Source organism: Haliotis rufescens, unplaced genomic scaffold (assembly GCF_023055435.1).
Source record: "Haliotis rufescens isolate VD_foot unplaced genomic scaffold, xgHalRufe1.0.p SCAF_18, whole genome shotgun sequence".
In the NCBI taxonomy this organism is placed as follows: domain Eukaryota; kingdom Metazoa; phylum Mollusca; class Gastropoda; order Lepetellida; family Haliotidae; genus Haliotis; species Haliotis rufescens.
The window spans coordinates 22,243,499-22,270,878 of NW_025963868.1; the positions used below are offsets into that span (position 1 = coordinate 22,243,499).

Consider the following 27,380-nt stretch of genomic DNA (forward strand, 5'->3'; position numbering starts at 1 on the left):
ATTTTTTGTCATGGTATTTCAGAAGGCATCAGGTGGTAAAGTGGCAGAAAAGGGGCCGAATATGCACAATCGTACCTGAATATAGACAAAGCAATGACGATGTATGTTCCATAGGATCTGTTAGTTGTGCGAACATATTCACTCGTGTACATCTGAAACTAAAACCAAATCTGCCTTCTCTAATGTCAGATGTTTAATCAACGTGTCCTAAGACAACGTACTTACAAGGTATGCAGAATCAGCCATTTTAACCACAGGCCCTCAAATAGTGATCTGTGCTGCCTGGAATGCGCCACATATGTAGAAACTATACGAAGAGTCATACGTTTTTGACTTACAGTGGTGCGTTACAATGTAATATACTTTTCACAACAGATATTTTACATGAGAGAATCACCCTACATTTTGTTGAATTGTCCATTTTTGCATCTGTCATTGATATGAACACAAGGTTTTCTTTCTCAGTCACAGGGGCAAGACTGAACACATCACCAGCACAAATAACTATTGGGGGAAGTAGCCCAACATCCCAACTGACTGTAAGGTGTAGTCCAGATGCACCTTGGATAACACAAGTGTTTAACATACAGATTGGCAAGAAATATACTACTACTGATCCTGATCAGCTTATAATACAAGTAAGCAGTGGAGATTCGTCAGTAACAGTTGTGGACACAAGTCTACAACAGCGGATGACAGCCTCAGGTTCTATTACTGGAGCAACAGGCAGCATACAGTTCATCCTGACAGATCTGAGATGTACTGATGCTGCTTCTACATACTACTGTAAAACATCATACTTGGCAGGGTCAGCTGGAAGTGGAAATGATGAGGGAACTGCCAACATCACAGCCAGAAGTATGCATGAATATATTCACCAGAACTAACATATGTTTGGTGTCCTGAAGATTTCACGGAGAAGATCAGTTTGCACATTTGATAGAAACATATTACTCTTTATCCTAGTATTTGTCATTCTTCTTCATAAATTTCTTATATTCCAGAACATCCACATACATTGTCTTTATCTTACAGCTTACCCAGAGCAATTAGAGATGTTTCCCACTCCAGACAGAGTCAGTTATGACAATGGTCAGCTGATCTCATTCAGATGCACTGGGGGCTTCGGGAATCAGTTTGATTAAAACAATCTCCAGAACCTGTGGACACTTTGATGAAACCCACGAGCACGGGTATGGTACTGACAAACCTAGAAACATAATCAGGACGAACCGGGAATCGAACCATCAATCATCGGAACCAGCGGAATCGCGGTGCCTTAGACGACTGGGCCACCCATGCCCCATTCATGATGACTAAAATGACAACAAGATAGTTCTCGTTTTTGATACACATATATTGTATTTATCTTACAGCTTACCCAGAGCAAATGGAGATGTTCCCCACTCCCGACAGGGTCAGTTATGACAATGGTCAGATGATCTCATTCAGATGCACTGGGAGGATCGGGAACCAGTTTGATGACAACAATCTCTTGAACCTGTGGACATGGGAGTTCACCTCCTGGACACGATATCCAAACGACCAAAACATCACTTACGACCCTCCTACTCCCGTGTCTGGGTCAGGGGGGTGTCAGTATACAGGGGCGTCAACACTGGTTCATACAGTCTCGGATCTAGACAATGGGAGACAGTTCAGATGTTTTGTCCTTAGTGGAGACAAGAGTGACAACAAGACAGTTCTTGTTATTGGTAAGATTTACTAGTTATGATTGCTTCAACATTTTTACGTATTTGGTTTGCAGATCAGGCAGTGAAACTACTGGAATTTAACGTTTATGCATAGAGGGAGTATTTGCTTAAAATTGTTGGGAAAATACATCAGTTATATCATCTATCACACGTACATCTTGAACCTGAACTCAAATGTGTGTAAGGTTTTAATATCAGGACAGCAACCATTCAAACATCAAGGCCATAATTACATTTGGAAATTTCCGTTTGGGATCGGGGTCAGACTCATGTTTAACCTGTTATACCATGTACATCATGCAGTTGGAAATTTCATTTTGGCATCTGGATTAGGCCGATGTGATTTTTTTGTAACGCCATATACATTATGAAATTGAACACAAATGTAAGCCAGACAACAACAAAGACCAAAGTTCACTGGTTCAGTGCAATTCAGGCTTGGGTCAGGCTTATTTACTAACTGCTACAACTTTGTCTTGATTTCCAGGTCAACAACCTCTAGAGCCAACATCACGTCCCGAAACGTCTACAACAGGTGGGTTTTGCTGAAGTGGAACAAAGCAACTGCGAGTGGTTGACCTGTGTGAGAAGTAATTCACTTATGGATCATATATGTGAAACTCTGACATGACTTTCGTTCCAGCATTGTTTGAATTAGTGTGACTCACAAATAGATAATGTTGCATATTCACTTGCTGTTAACGATTTAACTGCTACAAAATGGGAAAAAAATCGAAGGTCGTGTCACCAAAGTGACAACAAGGAGATATGACAATTTAAAACATCAACGTCTGTTGGGCTAAACATAATCAGATGTTCTCCAAAAGAAAAACACCCCCCACCCCCACCATCCATGAAGAATATAATGACAACAAGATAGTTCTTGTCTTTTTTTGATACACATATATTGTATTTTCCTTACAGCTTACCCAGAGCAAATAGAGATGTTCCCCACTCCCGACAGAGTCAGTTATGACAATGGTCAGCTGATCTCATTCAGATGCACTGGGAGGATTGGGAACCAGTTTAATGTGAACAATCTCCAGAACCTGTGGACATGGGAGTGGCGATTTATAGACAACGATTTCGCCTCCTGGACACGATATCCAAACGACCAAAACATCACCTACGACCCTCCTTCTCCCGTGTCTGTGTCAGGGGGATGCCAGAACAACGGGGCGTCAACACTGCTTCATACAGTCTCGAATCTAGACAATGGGAGACAATTCAGGTGTTCTGTCATTAGTGAAGACTACAGTGACAACAAGACAGTTCTTGTTATTGGTAAGATTTCATAGTTAGGATTGCTTCAACATTTTTACGTATTTGGTTTGCAGATCAAGAAATGAAACTACTTGAATTTAAAGTTTATACATAGCGGGAGTTTGTGCTTAAAATTGTCGGGAAAATACATCAGTTATATCATCTACCCCACGTACATCTTGAACCTGAACTGAAATGTGTGTAAGGCTTCAATATCAGAACAGCAACCATTCACACATCAAGGCCATAATTACACTTTGTAATTTCCGTTTGGGATCAGGGTCAGGCTCATATTAAATCTGTTATACCATGTACATCATGCAGTTGGAAAATTCATTTTTGGCATCTGGATTAGGCCTATGTGATTTTTTGTAACGCCATATACATTATGAAATTGAACACAAATGTTAGCCAGACAACGATAAAGATAAAAGTTCACTGGTTCAGTGCAATTCAGGCTTGGGTCAGGCTTATTTCCTTACTGCTACAACTTTGTCTTGATTTCCAGGTCAACAACCGCCAGGGCCAACATCACGTCCCGAAACGTCTACAACAGGTGGGTTTGCTGAAGTGAAACAAAGCAAGGATTAGTGGAAAACGAATCTGAGAAGTAATTCACTTACGGATCACAGTTGGAAATTTCATTTTGGTACGCCATGGTTAGACGTATTTACTAACAACTACAACTTTGTCTTGATTTCCAGGTCAACAACCGCCAGGGCCAACATCACGTCCCGAAACGTCTACAACAGGTGGGTTTGCTGAAGTGAAACAAAGCAACTGTGAGTGGTTGACCTGTGTGAGAAGTAATTCACTTATGGATCATATATGTGAAACTCTGACATGACTTTCGTTCCAGCACTGTTTGAATTAGTGTGACTCACAAATAGATAATGTTGCATGTTTACTTGCTGTTAACGATCTAACTGCTACAAAATGGGAAAAAAACTCGAAGGTCGCGTCACCAAAGTGACTACAAGGAGATATGACAATTTAAAACATTAACGCCTGTTGGGATAAACATAATCAGATGTTCTCCAAAAGAATAACAAGTTGAAGGTGCATATGCTGTAATATATGTTTGTCTATGTATATCATGGAGTTGAAGTTATATCTGTGAGTATTCAATATCAGGAAAATAACATTACAAAAACAATTGCTGCAATTTCCCACACGTCTCCAAGTCGCGAGTTTGGTGTCGCAAAAATGAAGCAACAGTCAGTGTCTAAGGAAATATCTATCAATCGACCACAGCTGTGGAAGTCTGACAAATAATGCCTATTAACATTGTCTGAATTAGTACAGTTCACAAAAATAATGCATTTTATCTGCTATGAGGGATACTGCCAAAAAAGAGTTAATAGAACACTAGTACTATTTAAAGATTTATATCGTGGCCTGAAAGATATTGCTTTGTGTAATGTGGAGCGTTGAAATGTGTATAAAGAATATCGTATCTTGAAAGACATAGCACGAAACTATAGACTGATGACTGTATCTGCCTTCGAGAAGTCAACTGTGGAATCTGAAGGGCGTAAGACAAACTGCGAACATGAAGAAAACAGAAATGATTAACGTGATTAAGTACCTACATACAAAGGTCATGTAAAAAGTAAATATTACTACAGACATTCTTCACAAAAACACACACATGCGCTGTCAGTGAGATGGGTACCCAGAATGTTGAAACAAGATCACAAACCAACCCCGACTGAAAATTTTCACGAACCTTTTGCTTAGTTATCTGCAGGTCTCTGCCCATCACTTTGATCCACGATGAATTTCAGGATGATTTGGCTTCATACCCAATCAGTTGGGTGTTCTTAGTTGGCAAAATTAGAGCGTTGGGTTTGTGCAACAGTAATGGGATAATCAACACTGACTATCTGCAGTGGGTCAGAATGTCAACACAAAAGCATCATCTGATCGAGAGAAGCTATCAAGGAAATATTTCGCGGAAAGCTTCGTTCAGGGCAAGGAGCACGCGACACAAGGGGCAGTAGCTGCATCTGCAAACTCAAAATACAAAACATTATTGAAATATGCACAACGAAAAAGCTAATGATATAATGAAGTCTTGCCCTCATTGCATACAGTAGAGTTTGCGCTCGTTGCTATACCTCGATAGGATTATTAGCTGGCATTATTCAGGTACCACATGTTCTGATAATGTACAACAACGTGACATATTTGTCCAATATATCTTAATTCTGATTTATATGTTTGTTTCGATGTCTGCATTATGTTACAAATGTACACAGTAAGTGGAAGTTTAACAACTAGAAAAACATTCTGTAATGGCAACTTTAGTATTGCAGCTAAGGCATAGTTTGTGCAGATAAACTACATTTTTCATCGAGCATATGTATAAAAATAACTATATACAAACATTTTTTTTTGTAATTAAAGGGGATGACTCTCTTGGTGTTGGAGTGGCTATAGGTGTTGGTGTAATGTTGGTCGTGATCGTTATCTGTCTGTGTCTGACCTTCATCTATAGGAACACAGTGGCTGGGTGGCTGTTAGGTGAGTACTTTACGTGAAACATGTTTATTGAAAGCTCGAGTGTACCAAGAGATTAAAATTATGGTGTATATCGAACAGTACGTTTAACTCAGAGATATGATGTCATACAACACTGGACTATTTCATTTGCCACGAATGAATCGATTCCCCAGGCTTGGAGTTCTACCAAGGATTAGATATTCTTCATATACTCCCCATAACAGCCTGGGCACACTTGGTCGTCAGAAGATAAGACCATTGGGTTCAATTATGTCTGCAGCTTGCCTTGTTGGTATGGCTGGTTGTGAGGCAGTGAGGTGAAACAGGATTTAACATCTAGTTCACGATTGTTGCACTCATAACCACCGACCGTCCACTTTCTGGTCAGACGTTAGACCACAACGTCGGTGCCCTCCGCTTGAAGGAATTGGAACAGCTGTTGTAGATTTGCTAGTTTAGGATGGTTCGGCTGCACATTCATTCCAGAGACGTCCCATAGATGTTCGGAGGGTGCACGATTAGGCGAATGCATTGTAGGAAACATTCTGTCGCAGGAAGATGGTGCCCACTGCGGGGTCATGCATTGTCGTCCTGCAAGATGGCTCCTGGTCCAATGACGTTCAAAGCTGGTAACTAATAGGAGATTGAGAATTTCATCCCTGTGTCCAACATCGGTAGGATTGGCATGAAGATGATGGAGGGGAGTCCTTTGATGATTCCTAAAGCCTCTTGAGATCATTTGGGATCCACCACTAAACAGGTCCCTCTCATGCACAGTGGCATCTTGAAACCGTTCATCGGGTCGCCTCAGTACACGAACCCGACAGAAAAGGGATTCATCAGTTAAGAGTACTTGCAAAAAGCACCAACATTGGTCGAACAGCTAGAAACCTTGACCGGATGTTGGAAGGTCTGAGGTGGATCCAGATGGACTGGGTACTGACGTTTGTGCTGGTCTACCTTGCACCCTGAAATCTTTCCCTTACTGGGCAGACGCCTTGCCGCAACACTAATCGATAGGTCATCCTGGAGCAATCCTACTATCCTTCCCTTCTAAGATGCACTGTGGTCATCTTGCTGACGGGGACATGGGTGGCCCAGTCGTCTAAGGCGCCGCGATTCGCTGTGCAAAGTTGCGTCCCTTGGGCACGCCAGAAACTTATATGATTGTGGATTCGAATCCCGGTTCGCCCCGATTATGTCTCTAGGTTTGTCAGCACCATACCCGTGCTCGTGGGTTTCACCGAAGTGGTCAACGTCTGAAACCTGCATCACTTCTGGCCGCTCTATTCATAGCCTATGCAGTGATAAGATAACCAAAAATCACCACTTCCTCGTGCACTATTGCATTTGGCTGGTATGGGTGAAACTTTTCATTTCTTCTGAATCATAATTTTGCTTGGACTAAAATCAGTGCAACATTTGCTGAAAAATCATAATATCTATGGACACCTTTATGAACTTCGCTTACGTAACAAACGAACCAACGTCTTCATTAAATACAGGGTGTTTCCATTCAGGATATATATCAAAATGAAAAACTGTCTTCACATGACGGTGTGTCTAATGAACGTTGAAACCAAAACAGAAACAAACAAACAAATGTGAACCAAATCATACTACGCTGAATACAGCAAAGAGGGCAATATAAGTAACGAATGTGTTCGATATACATATAACTATTAAAATTAGGTAGTATTCCACTTTGCAATTTGGCATCGTATCAGTGTATGGGACCTATTTAAAGGGGTTACTGCTAGGTGACATGTAAAGTTTATCAGATTATCACATCAATAACATTTTCCATTGTGTTATTAACATTAATTATCACATTTCTCTTCACAGTATTAATTAAAATATTTCCCTGTTTCAGGAGCCAAGAAAACAAGTAATACAGAAACGCCAGTAATGTCCAAGTAGGTTAATCTTTCCAGCAATAATCTTGGAAGCATTTAGAACAAATTTGAAATGGATTCTAGTCAGATTGTTTATAATGTCCTTGTTTTGTTATATGGATATTAATGAACGTCGAAATATACGAATTAAATGTGTCTGCAGCAGTGATAATTCGTCATAATATTTAGCCTGAATCATAACAGCATGAAAATGGTTTCAAGCTAAAGAGCTTAAAATGTTCTTTGTTTGTTGGCTTATATATGGATCTTAATGCGCATGTAACATTTACTCTGTCTCAACCACAACAGCATACAGACCCCTGCCACAGCGGTCGCACCTGTCGGAATGCAAACACAAGGTCAGGGTTTAGTCAATGTATATAATTAGTACACAAATGTCCAACAGAGAAAAGATAACTGGTAATGCCAGACAACAAAAGGCTTATGTGGTTACATGCTTGATGTTAGAGCTGACTTATATATATCCCAGGAATATTTTCTAATGTACTTACATTATATATTTCTGCAAATGTGCAGGCGATGAGTACGAAATTCCTGTGGACAGGAATCACTACAATGCCCTTCAAACAGAGACTGCTGACATTCCCAACACGTATGAAAATACGAACATACCAGAATATGTGAAATGAGGAGGCAGCGAAGAACAGCTACCACGTGAAATTCCGATGCAATGTCGACGCTGATTGGACATTTGCTCAGACATGAAAATTCATCGGAAGGATTTTTTAGTTTGGAAAATATCAAACGAGTCTTAGTTAATCATTCTGTATTTGCCGAGCCTTTGGCGAGGTTGATATTTCCCATTTTAACAAACACGAGTCATGAGTTACATTTATCATTCTCACATTATTCAAGAAATAAATGCATTCAAATTAACATAAGAAACTTGTCGAAATCTTACGTACAGATCGTGTGTAGTGATACATGTTTTCTATTGCAGTGTGAACTTACTGTGAACCAAACACACAACCTCTCAACTCCTTCATGGCATATTCCTTCGCTGAGAAAAAATCTTCCTCGGATTATTTTAAACAAAATGCTTTAAAAGAGTTTTGCAGAATATTTGAAACTTTAATAATGGTAACAACGATTGTGTACCATTTGATTACAAACTCTTCAAAAAAAGAAACGCAAAGCCAGATTTGTGTGAGGTAGGAAATTACATATATACGAGGAACCGTACAAGGTTTTGAGCCAAACTGTTGTCGAGAGAACTTGGTGATTGTAGTCATCTCAGTTATCAGTAAATAGGAAAAGTTCAAGGTGAACCTACGTCAAATACGCCTATATCCCCCGTCGGAATCGATAGCAGCCTGACATCTCCTTTCCACGGAAGAGACGAGTATGCGAATCACATTCTGCGGAATGATAACCCACTTGGTCTGCAACGCAAAAGCCAACATGCTGCAACGTCTGGGTTTCTGGTTGACGTCGGCGTAGCCGTCTATCCAAATCATCCCACAGGTGCTCTATCGGAGTCAAATCCGGGGATCTGGAGGGCCAGGGGACAACATCAATGTTGCTGTTGTGTTGACAGGCTCGTTGGTGTATCGTTGAGCCGTAAGATTGCCCTGGATATGGACCAAACCTGTCCTGCGATGATGAGAGATCATAACGCTACCCAAACCCAACCTGTCCACTTCCTGTTCGCAGTTTCCGGCGTAACGTTCTCCCCGACGTCTGTAGATCCGTGCTCTTCCATCTCCTCGATGGAGGAGAAATTTTGATTCGTCGCTGAACCAGACATCTCTCCATCGCAGTTGAGGCCATACCCTGTGTTGACGACACCAATGCAGTCGTTGTTGACGATGTTGTCGACTCAATATGACGCGTCGAACAGGAAGACCTGCTGCTCTTCAACGGTTTCGTACGGTCGGGTCGGAGATTTTGCGCAGTCGGGGCATTTCGAATGCGGTTGAGGTGGCTGTGGTCGTCCTTTCACGTAGGTGGCGCAGTCGGATGTAGCGATCTTGGCCGGGGGTGGTTACTCTTGGTCGTTCCGACCTTGGCCGATCACGTGTTGACCCATGCTGTTGAAACCGATCCCATAGCCTTGTGATGGTGCTGGGCGCTACATTGAAAACCAAGGCTACAGCTGATCGGGAGTCCTCTGCCTGCAAGCGGCCTATGGCGTTGTTTCCATGCACTTCTGTTAATACACTCTCTCAAAAAAGAAACGCAACCCCAGTCTGAAAAGGTGAGAAAACCCCAAGAAGAAAAAATATTGATTGTAAATACAATTTTTCTAACATGCACTTATACCATGTACACTGTTTATTAACGTAAGCGCCCAAACACACCAATTTTCGTGTACAAGGGCATTTTATTGTTACTTTAACATAGTGAGCAAAGTTTTCACGTGGCCCATGCCAAAAGCCTCATGCACGTGCAATTCATGGAAAGAGCAGTAGAAGTATGGGTTTATAAAAGCTGTTGATTAGCGATTCACTCTATCAATTTCACCGAAAGACCAGGTCGAATATGCCACGGTTGAGTGCTGCAGATCGAAATATCGCCATTGGTCGTATATAGGCCGGACAAAGCTTTGGAAACGTTGCCCGCCACCTTAATGTTCATAAAACAACGATTTCCCGACTATAGAGCCGATACACACAGTTTCATGCAACTGAAGATCGCCCCAGAAGTGGTAGGCCAAAGGTTACCACACCACCTCAGGATCGCTTCATCTGGGTCACCCACCTACGTAATCGGCTAGCCACACCTACCGTCACTGCAACACAGGTGCCAGGTTTGAGAAGAGTGTCAGCTCAAACAATTAGGAACCGTCTACGAGAGGCCGGTCTACGTGCAAGAAGACCACTTATTGGAACCTGTTTTACGCCACGAACATCGACGCCAACGACTCAGGTGGTGCACCAACGTTCGGATATGGACCTTCAGAAACTGGAGACGCGTCTGGTTTATTTACGAATCATGTTTTCTCTTACAACGCCGTGACGGAAGACAGCGTGTCTATAGAAGAGGAAACGAACGTTTTGCCCCGAACTGTGTTGTTCTGATGTGACCCGTAAAATGATGTGTTAAGATCTTTGTTTAGTGGTAGTGAGAACTACAAAGACTTGATAGTCAGAGACTGTGCTGCACTACATGTGTACACTACTGACCTGTATCCAGTGTTCTGCAGCCCTGAGAAGCAGCAGCCACGCACACCCCGGAGGTCAGCTCACTGTTTGGATCTGTTTCGTACATATCCTCTTCAAACAAGTATGATAATTTCCGATATTCAGGAGCTGAGGTCATGAAAACAAAACAGACGTTGACATTTGATCTCTCCGGAAACATTGCATTCACTGCTGTTTACAGACTATGCAGAAAATAAGTGAATGAATACGAAAAGAGCCTGGATGCAGGGGATGAACACACAATGGCAACAAGATAAAGTCAAACATTGTCAGTTAGCGTAATTAATGTGTATGACCACATCTGTGTTGTATGCACTCCCAGCAACGACGTCGCACTGATGTCCGGAGAGTCTGGAGAGAGGGATGGCTAGCCAGTCTACTTTGAGGAATTAGACTGTTGGGCTGTTGCAGATTTGATGGCTGATGATGGTTCTGCCCCACGCGTCCCCCAAGGACGCCCTTCTGATGATCGATAGGTGCATGGTCGGGCGAATAATTATATAAGCGGCTCAATATGTTGCGGAAAGGTGGTGAATGGAAGTCTTGCATTGTCGTCCTGCAAGAAGGCTCCTGGTCCAATGACATTCAGGGCTGGTAATACGCTGAAGATGCATAATTTTTTCCATGTGCCATACAACTGTAAGATTAACTTGAACATGGTACAGCGGAGTACTGTGATAATGGCTAAAGCCACACCAGTTCATCAGTGCAAACCGGTCTCTTTCACACAGTGGCATCTTGCTATTCTTAGGACACGAACCCAACACGAATTATAAAACTGCAGATAGAAGCGGGAATCTTCAGTGGAGAGTACATGTGAAAACTGTTGCCTATTTCACAGGAGATGAGATCTGCACCAGGTCGACTCGATAAACTGGTCGAAATGGGGGACATAAGTGACTACATGTTGGCAGCTCGGATGCCGTTCCTTATGGTCTCGGTACTGACTTTTGTGTGTGTGTGGCAGTCGCCAGTTGTAAACTCAGTGCACTGAGTGTGGGGGAGAGCTGTCGCAAGTTCTGACGGCTGACGGATAATCATTGTCTGGTCTAGATGTTTAACGTGGTTAACATTTGAACCTGCCAGTGGTACGAATCTATTCCATGGTCACCCATGAGGATGATGGAGTGGGATATCTGCATCACTGATGGATATGCCATCCTGAAGCCATCGTACTGCTTTTGTCCCCGATCTTTGTGTGGTCGTCCTGCTGGCATGGTTTACAGTGACAGTTGTGCCAAGTTTGGACGAACCATTTATGTCCAATGTTTCCATGAGTGTACCAACAATTGCAGTTTCAAATCTTTGAATGTATATATGCCTGGGCAGAAATACCACGGTATATTTTTAAAATAACATCATCAGTCTAAAGTTTATGCCATGATATCCGTGAACGTTTCGCCCTCATCTGATCAATCTCTTAACCTCAGAACAATATCTTCAATAATAACAGGGAGCACCCATACGAGAAGGATCTATATCTAAATAAAATATCTCTTCACAATGTTTGTTCGGTTCCAGAATGTAAACAAAATACAGAAATATGCAATGAATGCACTAAATCGTGTCCCACTGAATGCAGCAATTGAAAAAAATATATAGAATGAAGTTACCAAAAGTTATAGCTCTGGCTGTGCTTAACATGCATGTAAGCTTAAGGATTAGAATAGTTTATTTTGCAAGTTAATATCGCATCGGTGTATTGGACGTAGTACAGTTTTGTGACTTCATTTGTCAAGTCAAGTCAATCCGAATATCACATCGATGGCATTATCCAGTATACACTCAGCATTGACATTTATTATGATATTTATCTTATTCAAATTGTTAATTAAAATATTTCCTTATGTCAGGTGCCAAGAAAACCACAAACACAGAAATATCAGTATTGTCCAAGTAGGTTCATCTTTCTAACGTTAATACTTCGAAAACTTCATAACTTCTCAACAAACATGTTAATGATATGTAGAATTTCATAAATTGAAAATGGTTTCTAGCTAAAGATCTTTAAAATGACGTTGGTTTCTTGGCAAGTTAATTGATCTTAATGCGCATGTAACATTTATCCTGTCTCAACCACAACAGCATACATACTCCCGACACAGTGATCTGTCCTGTCGAAATCCAAACACAAGGTCAGAGTTTGTCAACGTATATCAAAAGTATGAAAGTGTGCAACACAGAGAACCTAAATAGTGGCTCCAGAGGTGTACATGTACCAGAAGGTCCGTGCTTGGTATAAGAGCTGACGAAAGATGGTTGGCTGACTAGACTCAATAAATTAGCTGACATCTTGTCAATTTGTCCCAGTGGCATGTTCTAGATTAGGCTTAATCAACAGGCTGATGTAAAACCCTGAAATATATGCTGACTGAGACTGTTAAACAAGCGTTCACTTACTCACTTCATTCAAATACATTTGTATGTGAACATATTTCAATGAAAACTGTCTTTTCCCTCAAAGTTAAAGGTGTCAGAGGGACATTGATATGTTGAGGCAATAAGTACGAAATTCCCGTGGACAGGAATCACTATTATGCCCTTCAGAGAGAAACTGCTGACATTCCCAACACGTATAAGAAGATACGAACATACCAGAATATGTGAAATGAGGAGGCAGCGAAGAACAGTCACATTTAGATGCTTCAATGGTGATTGCTAAGACATGAAAGTCAACGTATGTTCTGATTGGACATTCGTTCAGAAATGGAAGTAAAAAAGATTTACTGATCATGGTTGGAAACCCTCACTTGTATTTGAGGTACAAGAGTATAATGAACACCTTCATGTTCAATGTAATTAAGTGCACATGTCCTCAGACGACGACAAAAATTCATATGACCAAAGCACAATACTTCCTCAAAGATGCAATCAAATAGAAACACAGATCTAGTTACTAATCCTACATTACGGAAGCGTAAGAGTCGTTGTAAGACTTGACATTGTATTCTTTTACACAATGGGTGTTACAATATAGATGTGACTTTGTTATCAGAACTGTTTGGAACGACAAACATACTGATGTCGTAATGTCTGATATGACGGGCGTGTCAGTGCTGCATGAGTTAGAACAGAGCCTTAAATAAAATCTTTGAATGACTGCCCCGCTGTCAGTTCGGAGAATTAAACATATTAAAGCTGGCGTCCGCTTTTTATTATATTCAGATCTCAGGTAAATAAATCAACATGTAATTTGTCTGTCTGTTTTTACTGGTGTGTTCGTATATGAACCGTTGTAGTATTCTGCATGTGGTACACGTCCACATACGTGTACTTCATGCCTGACTCCAAACAAGGCCAACCCCTTATACATAGACAAAGGGTATGTTTCGCACTAGTGATAGGGATTAAAAGTAATTGATGCTGATATAGAATATACTTTCACAGATGTTAACATGTTTACATATGTCACTAGTCACATTAGTTCTGATTACATCTTTATCTCCACACACATCGTATGTGTGCTTACATATTCAAGTTAAGGTCATACAATGAGCCTTAAGAGTAAAGCCGCTTTTAGCAATATTGATAGGTGTATAATACACTGAATCGTAAAATAAACTTTCACAAATGTTAACATGTTTATTCTTTTCTTTATAGGGCAAAACAAATGCAGGACCGAAATTATATGTACTTGCATGTTTATGTTTATGCAGAGTGTATATATGCATACATATACAAGTTAGGTTCGTACAAGGACCTTCAGAGCATGACGTACGTTGGCTGCTTACAACGACAACACAATCCTTGTTTGAATCGTGAAATGTACAATTCAGGCAAGGATATAACATTTTCAACAGTGACACGTTTTTCAGTGCGACACATGTTGCATAAAACAACAACATTCCCACACTTGTAACCGTTCACCGCCATATAATGTAATGAGGGTGTTACAATGAGTGAAATAATAGACATTTAGGTTTACTAAGATCAGTAGAGAAAGTAATGGGAGGTGACGAAATCATAATACGTGGCCCTCGTTGTCAAGATATTTTATAAAACAGAGCCTTCAGGTATTCTCTTATGACGTGCGTGTGTCTATAGGACAAATTGCAGCAATTGTGCACGAAGGCGACAAAATGGCGTCAACAACCTCCCGCATGTACACATTGTGTTTAGTCCCAGTTGGTTGACCTGTGGAATATATAAACTGAGAAAGAGGACGAAGAGTTGGAATATTGTCTGATAGTTAATGAGGTAAATGAAAATGTTGACGTAGTGTGTAAATGAGAAGGTAGACAGTGGACATTTGTTGTAGCGAGTGTTTTGAAGAGAGAGTTATAGGCACTGGAAAGGATGTTGTAGGCATTATGCAATAGATTTGATTTATATTTCTATCTCGACTTTTTAGATGGAGGAAAACTTTATATGCCGATAAAAGCATGCGCTTACTGCCTTACCATAAATCATACAGTAAGCGCATGCTTTTATCGGCATATGTCTTGACGAAATGCCTGGTCAAACGTCAGATAATACGAAGTTATACATACCGTAACATTCCCCATACAACATATCCAGAATTTATTTGTCTAACTCACGTGGTGTTTGAATGGCAAGGGTATTTTACATCAAATTAACTTTTGATATGCTCCCTTGATATTTCAACATCAATAAGCGACAAAATTGAAAATGATTTTTCAAACGTTTCTCTGGTGAAAATTAATGCACATATCATATGACTGTTTTTATCCTTACCTTGCCTTGTCGATAAGAAGAAAGTGTATGTTGCATTGAATTAAATTGAGGTTGCAGAACACATGCACCGCATAGCTTCATCACAGTTTGTACTTTACGGTTAAAGGACAACACAACGATCCACATCGTGTTTCAATATCAACCAGGTTTCATAAAGATGATAGATGTTACTGACACGGGGTAAATGTAAATTTGGCTAATAGAGTGGATTGGGATAGAATTTAGTTGTCGGGTTGGTTTATCTGAATGTATTTTTCGACGAGTTACTCTCCGTCTAGACACTGAACTCAGATGTAGGGTTAATACTTAAAACTAGCAATGTTTATTCCTGTACTTTTAAAAAAGATCTAATGTAACATCAAATTGTTAAAAGTCGTATGAAGTAAAACTCGACTAAGCTGTATCCACCATTGCACGGATTGCCTTATCAATCTTGAGTTTTGCCTCCGAAGATCTCATTAGGCTTGGTCATGATTGGTTTGGAGTTTTATCATGGTAAAAGGAACGGATACTCTATCCTCCTCATCCAAGACAACACCACCTTCTGTCTTACATAGCATCAGAGAACATTAGAAAGAGGTTTCCATCCTTAGTTATCGAATACTTTAATGTTATTATTTCTATTAAAATCGATCGTTCTGATTTGCGATGGTTGATAATATTTGTATATACTACTCAAAAGAAGTTAAGGGTCAAATAATTTATTGTCTGGCATTTCGTCCTGCAAAATGGCGCCACGTCCAATTTGACGAAGTGCAGGAAGAACAAGGGGTTGAATAATCTCGTCCCTATACCGGATTCCTGTCAGATTACCCTGAACGACGTAGAGAGGTGTCCTGTGGTGAACAGAAATTCCAGCCCACACCATCACTGAGCCTCCACCATACCTGTGACGTTGTCTGACGTTGACGTCGGCAAACCGTTCCCCAGGACGACGATAGACACGAATCCTGGCATCGTTGAACTGCAGTGCAAACCGGGATTCGTCTGTGCCACTCTCTGCCATTCAGGACGTGTCCAGCGTCTGTGACGTCTACACCAGTCTGCACGTGCTCTACGATGATGTTGCAGAAGAGGTGGCCGAACTGCTTGGCGCCGTGACCGGATGTTGCTGGCCCATAGTCTGTTACGGATTGTCTGGTCAGACACTTGGGTTCCTGTTGCAAGGCGCAGTTCATCTCTAAGATGTCTTGCTGTGACAGTTCGTTGACACAATGCCAGGTTTGTGACATACCGGTCTTCACGTTGTGAAGTTGACCTGGGTCTTCCAGAACGAGGGCGATTCTGAATGGAATTGGTCACTTGAAATCTCTGCCACACTCTACCAATCACACTTTGGCTACAATCGATTCTCTGGGCAACATTTCTCTGACTCAGACCGTCCTGAAGCCATGCAATGCCTCTTCCATGATCAACAAGGCTTAGTTGACGTCGAGGCATGTTCAACATTCGAGTCGGATGAAACATGTGACTCGTACAGAATCGTTCGCGGAATTTAAGCAAAAAGCATTAATGATGGGGCAGGGATGAGTAAATGTTGTGTTCGATCGCCGTGATCGACGTCACTGGATGTCAGTTTTTGTTAGAATTTGACATTTCTCAAAGCACCAGATGCACCCACAAACTCGTTCAATCTCCATGATTTGCACATGATCCTTCAAGTTTATTCAAAATACAACCAACTGGGTGTACACAATGATTTACATTTTCATACTCTCGAAATGGTGTGACCCCCTTAGATCATGTTATTATTTGTAGAAAATCGATCATTCTGATTTGCGATAGTTGATAATAGTTTTATAAAAGCGAAAGAACTTTCCCATATTCATTAGATTCCATTAAATCATGAGCATGTGTTTATGAATAACTATCAAATAGTGATGACACCAGGTGTTCGTGAAAAAGGTTAACACATCCTGCCCCATTAGTGGCACCCGTCACAAACACATGCAAAGGCAAGTCACATGTTCATCTAAAAAGATGAACCGATGCTCTATCCCCCTGTCCACCTTCTGTCTTACATAGCTTCAGAGACCATTAGAAAGAGGTTTTCATTCTTTAGTTATCGAATACTTTAATGTTATTATTTGTAGAAAATCGATCATTCTGATTTGCGATAGTTGATAATATTTTTTATAAAAGCGAAAGAACTTTTCCATATTCATTAGATTCCGACTACATCATGAGCATGTGTTTGTGAATCACTATCAAATAGTGATGACACCATTTGTTCGTGGAAAAGGTAAACACATCCTGCCCATCAGTGGCACCCATCACAAACACATTCAAAGGCAAGTCAGTTGTTCATCTAAAAAAACAAGTGAATGTAATCATGATTCAAGTCAAAATAGGGACTTGCATTGAATATATTTTTTGTCACTGATACGTTAAATTTGGAAGTGTCGTCGACATGTCTACCATAAATCTTTTTGAAGCTTTCCTGAGGCTATGAATGTTGTAATCTTAAGTTATAACCTCAAGTCAAGTCTCAAGTTTTATGTTTTCAATTTCCGCTCAAGAATATCACTTTTCGTATCATAAGATCAACTTCTTGTTCATAAAGAATCTCTTTTTTTTATTTCTTGTTTAATCATGCTGCATAGAGATATGACAAACGTTATCTACATTTGATGATATAACTTCCTTAAGTATCGATTTGAAATGATACAGTGTATAGATGTAGTAATAATAATTGTCCATTTGGTTGAGCTATCAAGAACAGAAAGTGCAAGTCTCTGTCCCCGATTATCTGTATGCCGACCACTACAATGTTACCCCAACCTTCACCTTTCCTCTTCACTGTGCAGGTTCCTAACAATGCAATGACCCATGACCCAAAACATGAATTGTAAATGTATTTATACTGCTGCTTTCACGAGACTGGCGTATACTGTGCAGACAGGGACTCCTAATTGTGGGCGTAATAACATGTAGAGGTAGGTGTGTTTAGTGTTCACAGTCATTGTTGTGGTCGATGTAAAGACAATAAGGGAATTTCAGTTACTGGTTGTTTTGTTTGGTATCCATATCATTTGGACATAGTCACAAATACTACCCAAACTCTTACCATCGCCCCACATTGAGCGATCTCTTTATAAACACAAATATAATTTCACGCTACTGACGACCATGTCACCATGACCTGAGATTTTATTATAGGTCTGGTGTACTATAACGCAGATATCATAGTTAGTGTACTAAACAAGGAAGTAATCGTGCAGGCAGGGATTGCAAATGGTGGGCGAGATCCTTTGTGTCTTTGTGTTCAGAACACAGTAGAGACCACCTCCGTGGTCTAGTGGTAAAGCGTCCGCCTGGAGAGCGGAAGGTCAGGGGTTCGATCCCCGGCCGCGTCATACCAAAAGACGTTAAAAGATGGTACTTGTTGTTACCCTGTCTGGCGCTCGGCATTAAGGGCCTTAAACAAGGACTGGTCGGCTCGGAGTCAGTATACTGTGTCTGAGTGGGGTATTCATGTTAAACTGCGGCATGGAATCTCAGTGAGCTAGCACTATAAATCGGCATCAGTCCGGACTAGTACAAGCAGCCACACAAACACCTACACGTACATGCACGTCGCTATACAAGTGTATAATCTTGGACGCGACGTTAAACACAATTTCACCTCACCTCACCAGAGCCCAGTCATTGTGTTATCGTTGTTAAGATAATTTGGGAAGGGCTTTTACTTCTTGTTTCATGATTGTATCAATACAACCAGTGTCCTGAATATTACCCAAACCCTTACCGTCGCTCCACAGTGGGGAGATCCCTATATAAGCACAAGTATAATTTCAACCTGCTGACACCGTGACCCGAAGTAATATTTACATAGATGTTGTGTACAATAGCGCAGGTGCCACAGCTAGTGCAATCAACAAGGAAGTAATATAAATCGTTTCGACTGGGATTCCAATCAGTGGTCGGGTTCACATGTACAGATGTAAGTGTTATAGCTTTCAAGACACAGGCGTGACATTTTTATCCACATTTCTAAAAGTAAGGTGATTATCTATGCTAATATGGACAAAGTCAGATACACGAAAAGCAGTATGGACGCAGACCTCGATTCTGTCTATAATTGTAATGATCGGTGACTAACACATCCTGTTGCATGATGACATTTACGTCTGTCTTTTGTGTGATGGCAAACCTTTACTCGGCACTGCATGTCTTACTGTACACCACTTTCTCATGTAGGCATGTAATGGTTCTTTCCATGGAGGCTGAGCACAGTTCGTTTGAAGATCATTTTGATTGGCCTGCGTGTTGCAAAAATGGGTTCAATTTGGGTTATTCATATTGGCCAAGAGCTCGGTTTTCCACATACCACCAATTCCAAACTTCTCCTTTGAAATATTTATCATCCTCAGCATACGAACAAACTTGGGTAATCTCCATCTCACCAATCAGGGGAGTGTTGTTCACTTAGACATGGTGTGTTTAACGTCAATTGGGAGATGTGTTTGATTGTTTTCATTTTTTGGGAAGGGGAGGGGTTACATCAGCTCGCCAGATAATTTCTGTAAATAAACCAAAGGTATAATTAAATCTTTTTTCTGACATACATTCACATGTTTCAGGAACAGGAATTCACTTTTTGGAGAAAGAAGCATGAAGCCTTGTCATCCCTGTTGTTGTCTGATTTTCGTTACCTTTCTCCCTGGAAGTGAGTTCACAATTAGTGTTGGCATATAAACATAGATATCAGCTTATTAGTTTTTTTCACTGTAAATCAAATTCTCATCACATCATCTTCTTCTGAAACGAGGTACTTGCAAGGTATGCAGAATCAGTCATTATAACCGCAGGTCCTCTAATAGTGACCTGTGCTGCCGGGAATTACAATGCTATAAATGTTTCACATCAGATATTTTACATGAAAGAATAACCCGACATTTTGTTGAAATTTCGACTTGTGCATCACTCACTGACATGAACACAACTATTTCTTTCTCAGTCACAGGGGCAAGACTGACCACATCACCAACACAAATAACTATTGGGGGGAGTAGCCCAACATTTCAGTTGACTGTTAGTTGTAGTCCAGATGCACCTGGAATAACAAAACTGTATAACATAGCGGTTGGCAAGAAATCTTCTACTGGTTCTTATCAGCCTATAATACAAATCGGCAACACAGATTCGTCAGTACAAGTAGTGGACACAAGTCTACAACAGCGGATGACAGCCTCGGGTTCTATTAGTGGAGCAACAGGCAGCATACAGTTCATCCTGACAGATCTGAGATGCACTGATGCTGCTTCTACATACTACTGTCAAACAGTATACTTGGCAGGGTCAGCTGGAAGTGGAAGTGATGACGGAACTGCCAACATCACAACCAGAAGTATGTATGAATATATTCACCAGAACTAACATATGATTGGTGTCCTGAAGATTTCACGGAGAAGATCAGTTTTCACATTTGATATAAACACATTACTCTTTATCCTAGTATTTGTCATTCTTCTTCATAAATGTCTTATTATCCAGAACACCCATATACATTGTCTTTATCTTACAGCTTACCCCGAGCAAATAGAGATGTTCCCCACTCCCGACAGAGTCAGTTATGACAATGGTCAGCTGATCTCATTCAGATGCACTGGGAGGATCGGGAACCAGTTTGATGACAACAATCTCCAGAACCTGTGGACATGGGAGTGGCGATTTATAGACAACGAGTTCACCTCCTGGACACGATATCCAAACGACCAAAACATTACCTATGAGCCTTCTTCTCCCTTGTCTGGGTCAGGGGGATGTCAGTATAACGGGGCGTCAACACTGTTTCATACAATCTCGAATCTAGACAATGGGAGACAGTTCAGGTGTTCTGTCATTAGTGAAGACTACAGTGACAACAAGACAGTTCTTGTTATTGGTAAGATTACATAGTTATGATTGCTTCAACATTTTTACGCATTTGGTTTGCAGATCAAGCAGTCAAACTACTGCAATTTAACGTTTATACATAGCGGGAGTTCTTGTTGAAAATTGTCGGGAAAATACATCAGTTATATCATCTATCCCACGTACACCTGCACTCAAATGTCTGTAAGGATTCAATATCAGTACAACCCACATCAAGGCAAAAATAACTCTTGGAAATTATCTTTTGTAATCTGGGTCAGGCTCATATTTAAGTCTGTTATACCATGTACATCATGCAATTGGAAATTTCATTTTGGTATCTGGATTAGGCCTGTGTTTACTTTTGTAACGCCATATACATTATGAAACTGAACACAAATGTTACCCGGACAACAACAAAGATAAAGTTTCCCCGGTTCAGTGCAATTCAGGCTTGGATCAGGCTTATTTCCTAACTGCTACAACCTTGTCTTGATTTCAAGGTCAACAACCACCTGGGCCAACATCACGTCCCGAAACGTCTACAACAGGTGAGTTTTGCTGAAACGGAGCAAAGCAACTGCGAGTGGTTGACCTGTGTGAGAAGTAATTCACTTATGGATCATATATGTGAAACTCTGACAAGACTTTCGTCCCAGCACTGTGACTCAAATAGATAATGCTGCATATGTACTTGCTGTTAACGATTTAACTGCTAAAAAATGGGAAAAAAATCAAAGGTCGCGTCACCAAAGTGACTACACGGAGATATGACAAATTAAACATCAACCCCTGTTGGGCTAAACATAATCAGATTTTCTCCAAAAGAATAACAAGTTGAAGGTGCATATGCTATAATATATCTTTGTCTATGCATATCATAGAGTTGAAGTTATATCTGTGAGGATTCAATATCAGGTAAATAACATTACAAAAACAACTACTGCAACTGTATCTTGTTTTCCTGAGCGAACGTTTAGTTCCCACACGTCTCCAAGTCGCGAGTTTGGTGTCGCAAAAATGAAGCCACAGTCAGTGTCTCAGGAAATATCTATCAATGGATCACAGCTGTGGAAGTCTGACAAATAATGCCTGTTAAACTTGTCTGAATTAGTACAGTTCACAAAAATAATGCATTTATATCTGCTGTGAGGGATATTGCGAAGAAAGAGTTAATAGAACACTAGTTCTATTTATAGATTTATATCGTGGCCTGAAAGATATTGATTTGTGTAATGTGGAGCGTTAAAATATGTATAAAGATTATCGTATCTTGAAAGACATAGCACGAAATTATAGACTGATGATTGTATCTGTCTTCGAGAAGTCAACTGTGGAATCTGAAGGGTGTAAGACAAACTGCGAACATGAAGAAAACGGAAATGATGAAAGTGATAAAGTACCTATATACAAAGGTCATATAAAAAGTAAATATTACTACAGACATTCTTCACAAAAACACGCACAGGAGCTGTCTGTGAGATGGGTACCCAGAATGTTGAAACAAGATCACAAACCAACCCCGACTGAAAATCAGGAACCTTTTGCTTAGTTATCTGCAGGTCTCTGGCCATCACTTTGATCCACGATGAATTTCAGGATGATTTTGCTTCACATCCAATCAGTCTGGTGTTCTTAGTTGGCAAAATTAGAGCGTTGGGTTTGTGCAACAGTAATGGGATAATCAACACTGATTATCTGCAGTGGGTCAGAATGTCAACACAATGCCACAAAGCGACATCTGAGAGAAGCTATCAAGGAAACACATCGCGGAAAGCTTCGTTCAGGGCAAGGTGCACGCGACACAAGCGGCAGTAGCTGCATCTGCAGCTTGAAAAAGAAAAAGCTAATGATATAAAGAAGTCTTGCCCTCATTCCATACAGTTTTCGTTCGTTGCTATACCTCGATAGGACTGTTAGCTGGCGTTATTCAGGTACCACATTTCAACTCATTTTCTGATAATGTACAACAACGTGACATTTTTGTCCAATATATCCATATTCTGATTTTTATTATTGTTTCGATGTATGCATTATGTTACAAATGTACACAATAAGTGGAAGTTTAACAACTAGAAAAATATTCTGTAATGGCAACTTTAGTATTGCAGCTTAGGCATAGTTTGTGCAGATAAACTACATTTTTCATCGAGCATAAGTATAAAAATAACTATATTCATAAATAAAATACAAATTATTTTTTCAAATTAAAGGGGATGACTCTCTTGGTGTTGGAGTGGCTATAGGTGTTGGTATAATGTTGGTCGTGATCGTTATCTGTCTGAGTCTGACCTTCATCTATAGGAACACAGTGGCTGGGTGGCTGTCAGGTGAGTACTTGACGTGAAACATGTTCATTGCAAGCTCAAGTGTACCAAGAGATTAAAATTATGGTGTATATCGATCAGTACGTTTAAGAGATATGATGTCATACCACACTTGACTATTTAATTTGCCACGTATGAATCGATAGGAGATTGAGAATTTCATCCCTGTGTCCCACACCGGTAGGATTGGCATGAATATGATGGAGGGGAGTCCTTTGATGATTCCTAAAGCCTCTCGAGATGATTTGGGATCCACCACTAAACAGGTCCCTCTCATGCACAGTGGCATCTTGATACCGTTCACCGGGTCGCCTCAGTACACGAACCCGACTACCCTTAACTGCAGACAGAAACGGGATTCATCAGTTAAGAATACTTGCAACAAGCACCAATATTGGTCGAACAGCTTTCACACCTTGACCGGATGTTGGTAAGTCTGAGGTGGATCCAGATGGACTGGGTACTGACGTTTGTGCTGGTCTACCTTGCACCCTGACAATGGTACGAAATATTTGCCTTACTGGGCAGACGCCTTGCCGCAACACTAATCGATAGGTCATCCTGGAGCCATCCTACTATCCTTCCCTTCTAAGATGCACTGTGGTCATCTTGCTGACGGGGACATGGGTGGCCCAGTCGTCTAAGGCGCCGCGATTCGCTGTGCAGAGTTGCGTCCCTTGGGCACGCCAGAAACTTATATCATTGGCGATTCGAATCCCGGTTCGCCCCGATTATGTCTCTAGATTTGTCAGCACCATACCCGTGCTCGTGGGTTTCACCGAAGTGGTCAACGTCTGAAACCTGCATCACTTCTGGCCGCTCTATTCATAGCCTATGCAGTGATAAGATAACCAAAAATCATCACTTCCTCGTGCACTATTGCATTTGGCTGAATTGACAATGGAGTGGTATGGGTGAAACTTTTCATTTCTTCTGAATCATGATTTTGCTTGGACTGAAATCAGTGCAACATTTGCTGAAAAATCATATTATCTATGGACACCTTTATGAACTTCGCTTACGTAACAAACGAACGAACGTCTTCATTAAATACAGGGTGTTTCCATTCAGGATATATGTCAAAATGAAAAACTGTCTTCACATGACGGTGTGTCTAATAAACGTTGAAACCAAAACAGAAACAAACAAACAAATGTGAACCAAATCATACTACGCTGAATACAGCAAAGAGGGCAATATAAGTAACGAATGTGTTCGATATACATATAACTATTTAAATTAGGTAGTATTCCACTTTGCAATTTGGCATCGTATCAGTGTATGGGACCTATTTAAAGGGGTTACTGCTAGGTGACATGTAAAGTTTATCAGATTATCATATCAATAACATTTTCCATTGTGTTATTAACATTAATTATCACATTTCTCTTCACAGTATTAAATAAAATATTTCCCTGTTTCAGGAGCCAAGAAAACCAGAAATACAGAAACGCTAGTAATGTCCAAGTAGGTTAATCTTTCCAGCAATAATCTTGGAAGCATTTAGAACAAATTTGAAATTGATTCTAGTCAGATTGTTTATAATGTCCTTGTTTTGTTATATGGATATTAATGAGCGTCGAAATATACGAATTAAATGTGTCTGTAGCAGTGATAATTCGTCATAATATTTAGCCTGAATCATAACAGCATGAAAATGGTTTCAAGCTAAAGAGCTTAAAATGTTCTTGGTTTGTTGGCTTATATATGGATCTTAATGCGCATGTAATATTTATCCTGTCTCAACCACAACAGCATGCAGACTCATGCCACAGCGATCGCACCTGTCGGAATGCAAACACAAGGTCAGGGTTTTGTCAATGTATATTATTAGTACACAAATGACCAACAGAGAAAAGATAACTGGTAATGCCAGACAACAAAAGGCTTATGTGGTTACATGCTTGATGTTAGAGCTGTCTAATATATATCCCAGGAACATTTTCTAATGTACTTACATTATATATTTCTGTAAATGTGCAGGCGATGAGTACGAAATTCCTGTGGACAGGAATCACTACGATGCCCTTCAAACAGAGACTGCTGACATTCCCAACACGTATGAGAAGATACGAACATACCAGAATATGTGAAATGAGGAGGCAGCGAAGAACAGCTACCACGTGACATTCCGATGCAATGTCGACGCTGATTGGACATTTGCTCAGAGATGAAAATTCATCGCGAGGATTTTTTAGTTTGTAAAATAAATTAAAAAAACGAGTTTTAGTTAATCATTCTGTATTTGCCGAGCCTTTGGCGTGTTTGATATTTCCCATTTTAACAAACACGAGTCATGAATTACATTTATCATTCTCACATTATTCAAGAAATAAATGCATTAAAATTAACATCAGAAACTTGTCGAAATCTTACGAACAGATCGTGTGTAGTGATACATGTTTTCTTATTGCGGTGTGAAGTTACTGTGAACCAAACACACAACCTCTCAACTCCTTCATGGCATATTCCTTCACTGAGAAAACATCTTCCTCGGATTATTTTAAACAAAATGCTTTAACAGAGTTTTGCAGAATAATTGAAACTTTAATGATGGTAACAACGATTGTGTACCATTTGATTACAAACTCTTCAAAAAAAGAAACGCAAAGCCAGATTCGTGTGAGGTAGGAAATTACATATATACGAGGAACCGTACAAGGTATTGAGCCAAACTGTTGTCGAGAGAACTTGGTGATTGTAGTCATCTCAGTTAATCGGTAAATAGGAAAAGTTCAAGGTGAACCTACGTCAAATACGCCTATGTCCCCCGTTGGAATCGATAGCAGCCTGACATCTCCTGTCCATGGAAGAGACGAGTATGCGAATCATATTCTGGGGAATGGTAGCCAACTTGGTCTGCAACGCAAAAGCCAACTGCTGCAACGTCTTGGGTTCTGGTTGACGTCGGCGTAGCCGTCTTTCCAAATCATCCCACAGGTGCTCTATCGGGGTCTTATCCGGGGATCTGGAGGGCCAGGGGACAACATCAATGTTGCTGTTGTGTTGACAGGCTCGTTGGTGTATCGTTAAGCCGTAAGATTGCCCTGGATATGGACCAAACCTGTCCTGCGATGATGAGAGATCATAACGCTACCCAAACCCAACCTGTCCACTTCCTGTTCGCAGTTTCCGGCGTAACGTTCTCCCCGACGTCTGTAGATCCGTGCTCTTCCATCTCCTCGATGGAGGAGAAATTTTGATTCGTCGCTGAACCAGACATCTCTCCATCGCAGTTGAGGCCATACCCTGTGTTGACGACACCAATGCAGTCGTTGTTGACGATGTTGTCGACTCAATATGACGCGTCGAACAGGAAGACCTGCTGCTCTTCAACGGTTTCGTACGGTCGGGTCGGAGATTTTGCGCAGTTCGGGTATTTCGAATGCGGTTGAGGTGGTTGTGGTCGTCCTTTCACGTAGGTGGCGCAGTCGGATGTAGCGATCTTGGGCCGACCCATGCTGTTGAAAGCGACCCCATAGCCTTGTGATGGTGCTGGGCGCTACATTGAAAACCCAGGCTACAGCTTATCGGGAGTCCCCTGCCTGCAAGCAGCCTATGGCGTTGTTTCCATGCACTTCTGTTAATAGATGAGAGGGCGTTCAAAGGAAGGGCGGTGTCATGAGCCTCGATTCACACAACATACCAGAGTGTTCTTTTGTGAGTCGAACCAATCTAATATCTCTTAAATAAGAGTAATTCTTCATATATTATCCAACGTGTATGGTGTTCGCGTTTCTTTTGTCGGTGACTACATATTTTACCTATATATAAACATTACCTCAATAAGCTTATTCTTGCGTGAAGAATGGGGCAAGTTGTGGCCCTGAAACGTCATTACAAAGAACATAGACGTTGTTAACCATGTTTCGTGTCTTAAAGTTCTTCTAACTTCTAAGTGACCGACCATTTGATATTCTGGGTGTGCGGCAGAGGGTGGTTGGTCGTGGGTGGTGGGGA

At 40.8% G+C, this 27,380-nt stretch overlaps 2 protein-coding genes across 5 annotated transcripts in view; both read left to right on the plus strand.

The window, feature by feature from the left end:
* Window positions 1-8,265, plus strand: part of LOC124132868 — a 44,494-nt gene extending 36,229 nt beyond the window's left edge. For all 4 annotated transcript variants that reach the window (XM_048398415.1, XM_048398413.1, XM_048398414.1 and 1 more), the window contains 10 exons: window positions 466-858; window positions 1,377-1,715; window positions 2,203-2,250; window positions 2,640-2,999; window positions 3,487-3,534; window positions 3,683-3,730; window positions 5,388-5,504; window positions 7,357-7,399; window positions 7,688-7,737; window positions 7,916-8,265. In XM_048398415.1, coding sequence (XP_048254372.1) covers window positions 466-858; window positions 1,377-1,715; window positions 2,203-2,250; window positions 2,640-2,999; window positions 3,487-3,534; window positions 3,683-3,730; window positions 5,388-5,504; window positions 7,357-7,399; window positions 7,688-7,737; window positions 7,916-8,028 — 1,559 coding nt within the window. In that variant the 3' untranslated portion in view covers window positions 8,029-8,265. The remainder of the gene's footprint in view (window positions 1-465; window positions 859-1,376; window positions 1,716-2,202; window positions 2,251-2,639; window positions 3,000-3,486; window positions 3,535-3,682; window positions 3,731-5,387; window positions 5,505-7,356; window positions 7,400-7,687; window positions 7,738-7,915) is intronic.
* A 9,719-nt stretch (window positions 8,266-17,984) lies between these two features.
* Window positions 17,985-25,761, plus strand: LOC124132872. The gene is made up of 9 exons (XM_046497015.2): window positions 17,985-18,173; window positions 19,821-19,906; window positions 20,198-20,587; window positions 20,765-21,124; window positions 21,597-21,644; window positions 23,307-23,423; window positions 24,845-24,887; window positions 25,176-25,225; window positions 25,404-25,761. The coding sequence occupies exons 2-9, from the start codon at window positions 19,852-19,854 to the stop codon at window positions 25,511-25,513; spliced, it is 1,173 nt and encodes a 390-aa protein (XP_046352971.2). The 5' UTR covers window positions 17,985-18,173; window positions 19,821-19,851; the 3' UTR covers window positions 25,514-25,761.
* The last annotated feature ends 1,619 nt before the right edge of the window (window positions 25,762-27,380 follow it).